This window comes from Temnothorax americanus, unplaced genomic scaffold (assembly GCF_048541705.1).
Source record: "Temnothorax americanus isolate GAGA-0224 unplaced genomic scaffold, ASM4854170v1 Scaffold20, whole genome shotgun sequence".
Lineage (NCBI taxonomy): Eukaryota > Metazoa > Arthropoda > Insecta > Hymenoptera > Formicidae > Temnothorax > Temnothorax americanus.
Window position 1 is genome coordinate 2,267,635 of NW_027509339.1, and position 12,852 is coordinate 2,280,486.

A 12,852-nucleotide genomic window follows, 5' to 3' on the forward strand; every position below is an offset into this window, starting at 1 on the left:
AAATGACTTGTAATGTTGAAATTAATGAGTAATTCGCCTTACTTTCCAACTTTGTGTATAATTTACAAAAATATATGAGGGAAATCAGGTTAAAATGATTTATTTGATACAGTTCTGAGAGAGAAAAGAACAGTTTCGCAAATTTTTTATTTAAAAAAATGTGGAACGATTTTTACTTCATATAATTTATAAAAATATAAGGGAAATTAGGTTAAAACGATTTATTTGATGCAGTTCTAAAAAGATCAGTTTCATAAAAAAAAAAAAAAAAAAAAATGTGGAACGATTTTCACTTCATCGAAGACGTTAAGCGTCGAGCTTCGCCACTCTTCTCAGTCAGTATCGTTCCAATATATGTAACCGTTATAAATTATCGTTGTTCGTTATAATAACGTGGTTATATTCCCAGCGCCCAGGGCCGACGACGTCGCGTACTTGTAGCCTGACACAGTGTTGCTATATACATGGAAAATATGGTTACATATCGCGACGTCATCTACGTTACTCCGTAGCTCATACACTGTATCGCTACAAGTACGGTTTGAAGGTTCTTAAAAACTTGCATATATACTATAAAACAAGTATGAAAGCATATCGAGAAAATAATCAAAATAGTCAGGATTTCAGAGAAGCCTGTTGGACTAGCCATCTAGTGGCTGATGAGAGATTTACTAGACGACCTAGACGACACTAGACAAAAAAGTGTTTTCTCGCGATCGTATCACGAAAGAAATCACTCGAAATGTTAAATGCATTTTATTGGTCCTCGATATACGTAACATTTAATTAAATTTGAGTTAGCACGGAAAACTATACGGAAGCGATTACAAGACTATTATTTTGATTGTTAAAAGTCACTCTACGCGACTTTGACGCAGATTCGTATAATGGCACCCTTGAACTGTTATTAAATATTTTGAAATTAGGACAATTGAGACGAATTACAGAAGGCTATACGCTACACTTACAACGCCATGCGTTTAAAGGTCCAAATTTGTTATCGTTACCGTTATTCGTTATTAATTTTAAAAAGTGACAACTCTGATATATATAAAATAATCATTTATAAATTTACGTAAATTAACGACCACACACAGACTGTTTTTCCTAACACATGTTAAATATGTGTATAAAATTACTGATCGAATAAATAACGTTCTATACCCCCGATAAAACCCCATTGTGTAATATTAATTTTATTTATCGAAACAAACTTTACATTAAATCTTAATTAAATTATCTCTTAATTACGAGCGATGCTTTCGTATATTTTTTTCCTGAGAAGAACGCGTACTCTTCAACCGTCTGTAAAACCAATGTGTCACGAGCGATGTCGATCTTTATTCGTTTTACAAAAATAAAAATTTAAATTTATGATACAACATATTACTTTTTCGAAATCGGCATTTTTAAATTACTCTATCTGTAAAAGTGAGAGGGGAGGAAAAGGAATGTTACATTTGTCGCATTTTTAATCACGCCGTCACGTTTTCCAATCGGTCGATCGGACTTTCCAAATTCTTGCATTATGTTTGATTTAAGGATCGTTGCAGATTATACATCCACCACATCAATTTTAATAAAAATTAGATATAAGGGAGCAAAGTTATTGTACGATGCGATCTATCTATTTGTCAAGCAAGCGAAGATACCATTATAATTATAATTATGGTTGAGAAAAAAAAATTGGATATCTCGGAGCAGGTGAGAGAAGATATAAGATTAAAAATACTATCTTTATAGATCGATAACGCCGTAACGCCGGACTCAAGTTCGCTTATTCATCCGTGGAATTGGCTCGTATCTTGCTGTTTGATTGTCGTTGTACTGTTGATCGGTACGGCGGTCGTGGAAAGACTGGACGCGGAGATCGAAGCCGCGATCGCCTCCAGATCCTCCTTAGGTAGATTCTCCACGAGCCAGCTATCGATCACAGGCACGTTCTCCTCGTTCCATTTAGTCTCCTGATTAATGACCCTGAGCGCCTTCTTGATGATGGCGTCCGCCGATTCGAATTCGTCTTTGTGATCGATATAGAACTTGGTCACCATATCGTAGCCCTCCTGCGTGTTGAACGACGACGTGGCGAAATTGACGATGCCGTCCCAGAGGAAGGTCTTGTTCCCGAATTGCTCCTTCACGGTGTACCAATGCTCGAGCAGGAAGTTGAACAGGGTTTTGTAGCCGGTCGCGCTGCCGGTCATCATACTGAAGATCAGGTGGATGTCCGCGTCCGTGAAATTCTCATTCCGGTCCAGCACGGATACTTGCAGCAGTCTGATGCGGCGAACGCGAAACCGAAGCGATATTAATATTTATTTATCATTAACGTATTTATTCATTTACTCAAGGAAATTATCTCGTCTGTCTTACGAAGAATATAGTCAAACAATGTTAATTTGCATTAACAAGACAAACGCTTGCGTTTAATTGTTTCTTATTCAAATAGCGTACGTATTCGAACTTTTAAGTGATCCATTTTACTTAAACGGCGCGAACTCAGTTTAAGTAAAATGGATTATTTAATTAAGCTCGCTGGGAACGACGAGGAAAATAGTCCTCGAGAACTTTGAGAAAATTGCATTTAACGACTTGTTTGATTGTATGCTATGAGAAAGAGGATTTATTTGAAACTGAAAGCTCTGTATATTTTGAATACCCTAAATTTTGTGATACTACACCGACCTTTCGATCTTGTTTGCATCCTTCGGACACCCGGCAAGAGTCTTCAGTAGGTAGGTGCGCTCGTTCTGCTTCCTAGCCAGACTGGTCTTTGGGAAATTTATGACGCGCTGCAGTCCGAACTCCCATTCTTCGTCGGTGCCCCATTTGAACACGGGGCAGAGGAATTTATTGGCGACCCTGCAAAGCGTCATTCTTATGAGTTCGTTAATAAAAATTTCCGTTTTCGATAAAACGTGAGATTCTTTTAACAAGTTTATTTAAAACACTTTAATTAAACTACGTGAACTGAAATGGTTGAGTATGCACATATATAGTAAATTTCTCGAGTAAATTAATTAACCCTAGGTATACACATTTATTTTTTGCATACGTAGATGACACACTGGGGTCTGGAGAACCCCTGCTATATTTTCTATTAGAACTTTTGAGAAAATGATTGTATTTTGATTGCCTTTTTTTCTTCAGATCGTAAATAAACTGAAAAATGAGTACGTTTATTCAGAATTAGTCTAAAATTATAATAAGTACTAATAAATACGTGTGAAAAATTGTAATTACTAAGTGTAGAGAAAACGTCATTTTATTCTAAGTGCTTAAAAAATTCATATCTTTTTTGCTAATAGAGATAATCAAGAAAACTTTGCAGATTTTGAAAGAGCACATTTCAAAGTGCAAAAAAAATAATTTGCCGCTTAAATACTGGAATATTATCATTAAAATTACAACGCTCCAAAAATAACAAATTTTCAAATTTCTAACGGTTTTGCAGTATAAAAGTTAGGATTTTTGTTAAAAAAATACAAATTCAATGACTTATAATGCACATATTTGCTTATAAAAAGAATAAAAATACAAAATATATAAAAAAGTCAATCATTTACATAGATTACTTCATCTGTTCAGTGCATTGAGTGCACAACAAAGTTCGATGAGAATTAATACAGATTTACTTTAGGTGTTAATTATTGCAGAACCAACAAATAACTGATTGCTTTGGCAGTTGCTAGCTATTGAAGAGACTTCTAATTTTTTTTACAAAGCAATTCTACCCCTTCCCTCCCTATTTATTTATTCTACCAATGGTAGAGTTTCAAAATTTAACTGGGGTCCCGGAGACCCCAGTGTGTACCTAGGGTTAATTGTTCGAGTCATAATTCGCTTTTTGACGATTTTGAACACTGACGGGTTTCCTTTATCCGGCTCCTCGTCGGTCAACCATTTTTTGAATTGATCCCTGGCTTCCTTAACGCAAGGTTCGTATCCAGCACGGCAAAGGAAATTCTGCATAAGACCGCGCATGTGAGTTCTCCAGGAAGGTTCATTAGGTTTTGGATTATCTCCAAGTTGCAAGTAGAGAGGCTTCAATAAGTTTCGAATGTACGCCTGAAATTAAGTATATTTTATTTAATTACTTATCAAGGCACAAAATGTGATGTTTTTAGTGAATAAATTGAAGTCGGAAACTGCATATATATGAAATAATGAATTTTAAAACAAAATAATAAAAAAAGAGGAAAAGAAGAAGAAAGGAGACTAATTAAAGTTAATAAAGCAAATGTGTATACATGTGCTAGTTAACATTTACTGAGTTTACTGGTATAGATATTGTGCGAAATATGATGCTCCGTAATTTCGGGCGATCGATATTTAATGTGAATGTCTCTTTTAAATTATTTAATATATAAACGTTCAATATATATATACTGTCAACACTGATTGTGTCTACTGCGAAGTCTGCTCACGTTAATATTGGATACTATTTACACCTTATTCTATTTTGCCATTTAACGTTGGTATTGATCATTGATTACTTTATTGAATCGGTAAAAAATAACGTTTTTTCTCACCTCGAATTTCAAATATACGTCCAAGCCCTCAATCCGCCGACCGACATGATGAATCATTGTGAATACCGGTTCCCAAACCACGTGGTTCTTTTCTTCCTTGAGGAAGAGAGTCATGTTCATTGCGATGCCGAAGCACAGCTCGCCGGCGTACGCCAAGTTCCACGCGTCGTGCAGAAGCTTCGCCCTGGTTAATGGAGGTATCTTCTCGCGATTTGGCCCTCGCAGATATTGCGACAACATCTTCCAGTTGCACGAGTCGTAATTCACCGGGAACATTCCTGCGAAGAAATATTACTAATTGTTAAAAAGAAAAAGACAATTTTTTGCGTTTTCGCGACATACGATATCTGTAAATATCTTGATTTAATCTATGATAATAAATTTTTCTTAAATGTTTAAAGCTGCAACATTTATAGGATATATCAGATAAATTAAATGACAATTGTTATTAATATATAAAAATGTAAAATGTAATATATCGAAACAGAAATCATCATTGTTTTAATCAATACCATTAATGTTGTATAATTTGCCGTTAAAAAAATTACAAAAAATATCTACTTACCTATTTCTTCGGGATTGACAATGATGAAATTATTTTTGTTGGTGATGTCTGTGATAGTGAAATTCTTCGGTACGGTTTCTTTTTTCAGCCATACGGTCGGTTTGGTATTGTTAAAGTTTAATTTATCTTGTGCCTGCATCACGATCGGGATGTCCCACTGATACGACACTTTGGCCGTCGATTGCGGTGGTATATCTCTCAGATAGACTTTCTAGAAACGCGAACAAGATATTATGAAAGAAGATATACACAATAAGAATTTTTTTAAATTTTATTTTTTAAGGAAAATTTAAATTAAAATTTTTACATATTATTGTCTTTTTATTTACCATAAGTATTTATGTAAATAATTATGTGTAAAATAAAATGACAAAATATTTAATAAATTTGAAATAAGATAATCTAAAAATTTTTTAACCTAATGTACTATATAAATAAGAATTTTATAATATACTAGATAACTAACAATTTAATAATTATAATCCAAAAATATAAAGGTCTACCAATGGGCGAATTTTACGAGCATTCGCAAATTAAAACTAGCTGTTATATATTTTATATTTTTGTTGAACAAATTTCGTTACGCAAATTACATGGAAATTACGACTTCTTCGAACTAATTTATGTGTTTCTATAGAAGCGAGGCGTCTGCAAGTATTGCGCAACACATGTATGTAACGCAACTAAACGCATTAGTCCTTGATTTTGCTATTGCTTTGAAACGATGCGATTATTGTAACGCGTGTCGCTTCGGAGATTAAACATGCTTATTAATGTAATCAGTTAACAAGCATTATTCTTTTATGACCAAGCTTATTAACGCTCATATTTCTTCTGCGGAAAACAACATATTTTGTTCCGAATAAGAAAACAGTGCATTTTATAATTAACTTAATAGTTGCGCATAATCATGCAATACTATTTTATATTATTATTTAAAGTAAAATATATACGTTAATGTTTTTATCAAAATCACACCTTTATTTATTCTAATAGCATATACGCACATTTTACTTTTAAATTTCTTAAATAAGTAATGAAGTATTTAATAATTTCTTCATCAATTTCATTCAATAAAGGCATTCAGCATGATAGAATCAGTATTACTGATCTCGCACTACTCTTTGTTAATTCTCGCCATTGAAACAAATGTAACTTCCGTTGACGAGAGGAATGCTTCAACCGCGAGTAATAGCATATACGTGGCCATCTTCGTTTGCTTTATCTGTGCGAAAATCGCGTCTGTCTTCCCGCGTCGCGCGTCCTTGCAGGAAATAACGCTTTTATCCAGCTTACCTGAGTGAGATTAATTTTTCCAGTTTCGTAATCGCGAATGACCGTGACCAACGGCACTCTGTCCCGATTGATCCACGAAGCGGCGATGCCGTTGATGGTCAGACCTGGTGGCAGATTGTTCGTCTCGTTCGCCACGTCATTCAGATAAGTGAAGATATCATTGGCGAAAAATGTTCTGTGATCTCTAAACATGAAAGGCGATATTTCGAGATATATAGAGTCTGCGAACGATCTGTTGTGAAGAAAAATAGTCGGGAAGCAGTGCGTAACAAAAATAGCTTGAAAAAAAATCTCAATTGCTTTGGAACAATTCTCAATTGCTTACGCGAACTTCGATAAAAACTTAAAAACTTAATTTACTTCTTTATTATGGAAAGACGGAAGTTTGCTTTTACGTAAAAAACGCTAAATTGTCGAATCTAATTGTAGAATCTGCTTCCCAACTAATTGATGGAGGCAATTACTACTCTTTCGATTGCTGATGGAAGAAATTCCTCAAGCTCCTCTGGAACAAGTCGCCCCCAAGAGTGTAATTAAGCATTCGGAAAACCAACTCGGCTGAAAAAATTCAAAAGGTGAGATAATTAGTTTCATTAATTTATATAATAATTACTCAAGATTTTAATTTTACTTCAATTAAATACACAATTATTTGTTAGTAATTATTTTCTTTTTATATTGTTATTTCTGTTTATAATTAAATTTTCTTTTTATATTGTGATGCAAACTTTTTCCTCGAATGTTAGCTTCGTGAGTAATATATAAATTATAATGTATTTTTCATTGTTTTATAAAAGTATTTAATTATTGTAATTTATTTTAATTACCTTTTGTCCATGTTGCTTCTTGCCTGATGCCAGCCACTCTTGAGAAAGGTGCCGTTTGCGCAAATTCGTAATATAGAGGATACAACATCGTCATCGGCCATTTTCCTTGCGTCTCGTTTGGATTGAGCTGTTCAAAATACACATAATTAGTTTCTCTGGAATTAACAATATCGCGATTTTTATTATAAAAATGTAACTATAACACAGAGTTTATAATATAACAATATTTTATAATAATATTACGAAAGTGCTTCTTTAATATATTTACAATCGTAAAAGACATCACTATATACAATTAAAAGTAAAATCGCAGACTTACATCGATTGTCGCCATGGATGCCAAGAACGAGTTAAGAGCTTTGTTAATCGGCGCATCGTTTCGCTGGTACGGTGTAACGGATTGACCGATCCATTGGTAGAGAAGCTCGTACGTAGTGGTCCAGATCAGAGAGCTGCTGAGTTCACTTTCCCTGAAAGAAGATATTTTATTTTATACATGCCACTTTGTGCGGAGGTGTAGAATTATCCTTGTAGATTTGTATGTACTTGAAGAACATGAGACCCCAATTGTCGGAAGCTTTGGAAATGCTGTAAAGCGGAATCGCCATTACGTCCAATTTCGGTAAGCCGATGGAGCTGTTGAAGTAATCTTGTAAATAATTCACGATTTTTACAACTTTGTTGGGAACATTAACCAGCGACTCCATGAATTCTTTACGGCCCCAAACCTTCACCTGCAGCTTCATTCCATCCATCTCGTTAACTTCATTTGTCGGCTCGATGTTCTGCAGATCCGAGATCATGAGGGCGAATTGATTCGTCGACATTCGAGGTGTCTCCGCGAACTCTTCCTCGATCTTGTCGGACGACTCGTGTCGAGAACTTAAAAGAAGACAAAAATTAAAAGTAATATTTTTTATTATCAGTAGACTGGCTCCGAAACTGAAGCTAACAATTTATGAAACTCAAGCGATATTTTTTTTACACTTGGAAATCGATGCAGCCCGGCGTAATGGGAGTGAAAAAGTTCGATATTAATGTCTTCGGTATACGTACATTACCGGCGTGTTCGTGAGTGCCGTTAAGCCTTTAGGATACGATACAGTCAGCTTGAAAGTCGATTTATAGGGTGGCTCGTCCATGCAGGGGAACATCTTCTGCGCGTTGTCTAACTGTAAGTAAGTGGCGATGAAGGGGCTGAAAAATGAGAAGGAAGATAAGTAACGTAAACTTCATTGTCATTCTCACTGTTATTTGACGAATGTATATAATTTTCAAGTTTAATCTTATTGAAATGTAATGAAAAAATTGTTACTGTACTCTTACTGTTTTCGACCGTCGGAATCCAAGTACGCGCTTTTATATAGGCCAGTAGTCTCGTTAAGTGTAAGATTCCCAAGGTACGTGATGTCGACTTCGCAGGAAGTTCCTTCCTTCAGCATTTGTTCCAGATGAATAATGTACCAAGATTTCTTACTCTGCCGCTCGGTCCTTGCGATATTAAAGTACTCATCTGGCGTCCTGTGTCACATGTCAAACATTGACAGAATACGAGATTTTATTACGATTTCGAAGCTCATTGTTATGAACAAATTATAAGGAAATGTATTATTGTTATATGAGAATGCAACTAGTAACAATAATTACTAGAATTCTAGTTGAGAGAAATTATTAGAATTATTAGAATTGCTGCTGTAAAAATGCGTACACTTTGCGCAAAAAGTTAAATCACTGAATAGCATTTTATATTTAAACCATAAAATTTTTGTGTTAGGTTAATTATGCGTTAATTTAATTATTTCATCTGCTTACGTTTCATCAGTCGGTGATTTGATTAGTCTGATGGTGACTAATGAAATCTCAAGATTCGGATGGATGTTCAATGTTATCCTGTCGCTGATATCGTACGCGGTGAAATTGATCTTGACACGACCGTTAAACCGATTGCTCTCGATGAAGGGTATTTTGATATCCACGTGGTAACTGGTCGGCCTAACTTCGTTAGGTAATCTATACTGACGCATTTTCGTGTAGTAGATATCGTTCAGGTCGATACTGCGTTTCCATCGGCCCTGCGATCAAACGAGCAATTTTTTTTATGTCCGACAGTTGGATTACCGTGATTACGGTAGATTTTTTTTTAATTCGTTGACACTATACTTCGGCATCACTAATGCTTCGAGGAAGACCGGGCGATATCGCCGATAGTAGAACGAGTCCCGACAGCAACGTTGTCCACATCATGGTGAATGGCACAGAGTGAACCTGAATATTGTAGTTGGTATTCAATGTAAAATTATTTAAACGTTTACTTGCTTAGTTAATTCGGTAGGAAGCAGTTTGGAGTCAAGTAAAAAGTTTGGTGCCACAACAGTCAAGATTTCTTATCTTTTTAAGAACTTGATGAAATTAATATATTAAGCTGAGAAGAATAAATTAAATTTTGAATTTTTAATTTCATCGTCGCGTCGCTAAATTATAACGCAATTAAAATAAATCGGAGATAAAATAAAGTATAACAGTGTGCTAATTGAAGAGTGTAATAGTCCTTTCTTAAAAACTTGGAGAAAATTAAATTTTTTCAAAGATCTAAAAAGGTGGATCAAGTTATCCTTGCACTTCTCGGTTGTATAATCTTGATAAAATTTTGTACTGCTTCCATGAATGGAGTATTCTGACACTTCGTAGAAAGGATTTACTTCGCGTTATGGAGAATCGCGGGTTAATCGATTCCGGGTGCTTAAGGCGTGTTATCCTCGCGGCAGGCGTGCACGCCTGAGGGACGCAGAGGACGATCTGTCAGCGGCGCGCGATCGCGGTTTGCCAAGAGCTTACACGGATATCACCGCGGTACCGCTGCACCGCGCCGCGCCGGTTGACCTTGATACCCCTTTAAAAAGAGACGACTTCCTCTGGGAATAGACGAGTTCGGGAGGATTTCTGGAACGACCGCGTGATAGCGTGGCCGCGGGTGAACTGTCGCCTGGGTGGTTTCACGTTCGTGGGGCTTGGTGCGCCAAAAAGCGGCGGAAACGCGCGGAAAAACGCGCCGGGTGCCAGTCTCGCGTAATGTAACACCCCGAGAATCGGATTCAGATCCACTTAGGGCAAATCGGCCGGGGGGGATCGTCCATCCATTATTCAATTTGACGATCGCGGCCGTCGTGTTGCTGAAGGGGAGCCTAATCGCGCCGGAGTCAATCCGGATGCGACGAAGAGAGACGACGACGTCAACGGCCAATCTGCGGTCAACGGTGTCGACCATCAAATGGGGGAACAAAGTGCGTCTCGAGCATCGCTTGTTGCAAGGACCTTGACGCCATTGTGCTCCCCTTTGGACTCACTCCGTGCCAGCGTGCGTACTTGTCTGTATTACGTCGTCATCGCCGATGACACGCGCCGTCGATCTGCGTGCCGGCTCCTGGTACCGACCCCGGACCAAGCCCAATGTGCACTTGGACTACGATACCATATCGCCTTAATTGAACTTGATGGAGTGTTTTTGTTCGCGAGTTCTTCTCTCGCTCGGATTCTCGCGCAATAACTGGGTTAGTTATCGAAGCTATAATCGAGGACGCGACGGCTACGAATTCGACAATGTCATCTGTATGATATCTTATATATTTTAGAAGAATATTGACAATAAAATTTGGGAGACATATATATGTACTTGAAGTCGGAGCAAAAATTAAAAAATATGCTCTAACTAAAAAGAATTATAAAAAGAAATATTTATACAGGGTGGATGGTAATTCGTAGTACAACCGAGACTAATTGTAAGGTGATTCCTTGTTCCAAATTAATCGAAATTATAATAGAATATTTTTTTTCGTAGGCTTTGTATGAGGCTTCGTTTTCGAAATAAACGACTTTGAAAATCTATGAAGTAAGGTAAAGGTACCAATACCCGGACATGTATACCTATATCCGGACACCTTTATTATTTGTAAGTATAACGCGAATTAAAATCAAAGATAAAAGTATTTTTTCTTGTGGTTTGAAACTTCAGTTATAATATCCAAACGTTTATTTTCATAAATTTATATTTTTTTAAAGGTATCCAGACACAGATACGTGTCCCGGTATCGGTACATTTTCTATGCTCAAGTGTCCGGGTATTGATGCCTTTACCTTACACTTGACTATATCTCGACTAAAAGATCTCGCTATAGACTGCTATTCTTGATGTTTGTGTTTTTGTTTGGAGATATCAGTAATATAATGATTCTTTTAATTTCTTACTTTAAAATTTATTTCAGAAACTATGGAAACTGTTGGTCTTCTTGTTGAATACAAAGTTGTGCTTTTTTAATTACAGACTCATGAATTTTTGCGTTGTCTATAGTAGAAAGCTGCAGCGGATGCATTACCGCCATAAGCTTGTTCTCGGTTGTACTACAAATTACCACCCACCCTGTATATAAAAAATAAAATTATAACAAAAAATAATAAATTGAAAATTAATGAACAAATAACAAAAGACAAAAAAGGTTGCAGAATGAAATTTAAAAAAAAAAACCGGTGAATTCTATGTTTTGTGGCAAAATATACAAGTGCACGAACACAATTTATCTCTCTCTATAAGATAGAGGATAAGAAGAAAAATTAGTTTGTTGACAGTCGAGGTCCGGAACATGCTCTTTGAACTAATCAGAGCACTTTCAGATCTTGACTGTTAAACAAACTGTTTAATTTTTGCAGATGGAAAAAATTTAGTTTTACTCTTATACATTTTATTATAAAACACTGAATCACGGAATCACCGTTTTTATAAAAATGTTATTCTGTGACTTCTTTTATTGTTTGTTATTTATTTATTAATTTTAAACTGATTATTTGTTAAAATTTTATTTTATATATATATATAAATTTAATTTTTATTTTTCTAATATAACATTAAATTTTTTAATGTTTGCTTTAAGAACGCTCCAAACTTTAACTATATGAACATCTTGCATTAGTATTACTGCTGCAAATTGAAAATGCGATAACTTAATTTAATTTTGTTAAATGTCTAATATAGGGTAATCAGAAAAAAAATAGATAACAAATATCTGAAGAACTACATTACATGCTCAAAGTATTAAAAATTGTATAAAGAATATATAGAAAAGCTTTATGGAAAAACTGCTGTTACGAAAGATAATAAAGCAGAATTGTTTAAATAGCATTATTTAGCAATATTTTAATGTTGTTTTCAGTTACAACTAACAATAAGTGTTGTTTTTATTACAAAAAATATTTATCACAAATAATAAAATTATTTTCTTATACGTTATTTAAATATTCTTTTCGCGGTCTTCTGTTTAACTCCTCTTTTTAATCGTCATTCACATTTTGTGAAATTTAAGGAAAAAACTTATTGAGCTGGTCAACTTTATCTCCAGTATCATATTGTGTGATGCTGTGTTATCATACTGGACTTAGTTCCACGTGTCACGACAAAGGGGAGAAGGCTGCAAGCAGGCGCGCAGAAAAGTTCCGATAGCGGCTCTAATCGCGAATTATGGCAGAAGCGCGCATAAGGATAAGGAGCGGAACGAACGTTGAGAACGACACGGAGAGCTGACGAACGAAGAGAATAAGTGGGGGAAACACGCGAGTGTTTCTCGACCAACATCCACACACGGCG

The 12,852-nt window shown here is 35.7% G+C and overlaps 1 protein-coding gene across 5 annotated transcripts; it reads right to left on the bottom strand.

The window, feature by feature from the left end:
* Positions 1 to 1,180: 1,180 nt before the first annotated feature.
* Positions 1,181 to 10,195, bottom strand: LOC143897388 (aminopeptidase N). Of its 5 annotated transcripts, none has more exons than XM_077406019.1 (15): positions 10,056 to 10,195; positions 9,381 to 9,485; positions 9,033 to 9,292; positions 8,547 to 8,741; positions 8,277 to 8,417; positions 7,767 to 8,102; positions 7,540 to 7,690; positions 7,221 to 7,347; positions 6,861 to 6,951; positions 6,394 to 6,577; positions 5,098 to 5,308; positions 4,533 to 4,810; positions 3,815 to 4,068; positions 2,686 to 2,862; positions 1,181 to 2,277 (listed from the first exon to the last, which is right to left on the bottom strand). In XM_077406019.1, the coding sequence occupies exons 2-15, from the start codon at positions 9,462 to 9,464 to the stop codon at positions 1,782 to 1,784; spliced, it is 2,985 nt and encodes a 994-aa protein (XP_077262145.1). In that variant the 5' UTR covers positions 9,465 to 9,485; positions 10,056 to 10,195; the 3' UTR covers positions 1,181 to 1,781. The 5 variants fall into 5 exon arrangements, with proteins under 5 accessions (XP_077262145.1, XP_077262144.1, XP_077262141.1 ...); XM_077406018.1 differs by having other exon boundaries at positions 9,920 to 10,059; XM_077406015.1 differs by lacking the exon at positions 10,056 to 10,195 and adding an exon at positions 9,874 to 9,897.
* Between the last annotated feature and the right edge of the window lie 2,657 nt (positions 10,196 to 12,852).

Excerpts from the sequence above, each read along its gene's own strand:
- LOC143897388 (XM_077406014.1), bottom strand. The coding sequence starts at position 9,882 with ATGGAAGCAGTACAAAATTTTATCAAGATTATACAACCGAGAAGT. Across the intron at positions 8,103-8,276 it reads CTCACGAACACGCCGGTAAT|TTCTCGACACGAGTCGTCCG; the intron begins GTACGTATACCG and ends TCTTCTTTTAAG. Across the intron at positions 4,069-4,532 it reads ACGTATATTTGAAATTCGAG|GCGTACATTCGAAACTTATT; the intron begins GTGAGAAAAAAC and ends ACTTAATTTCAG.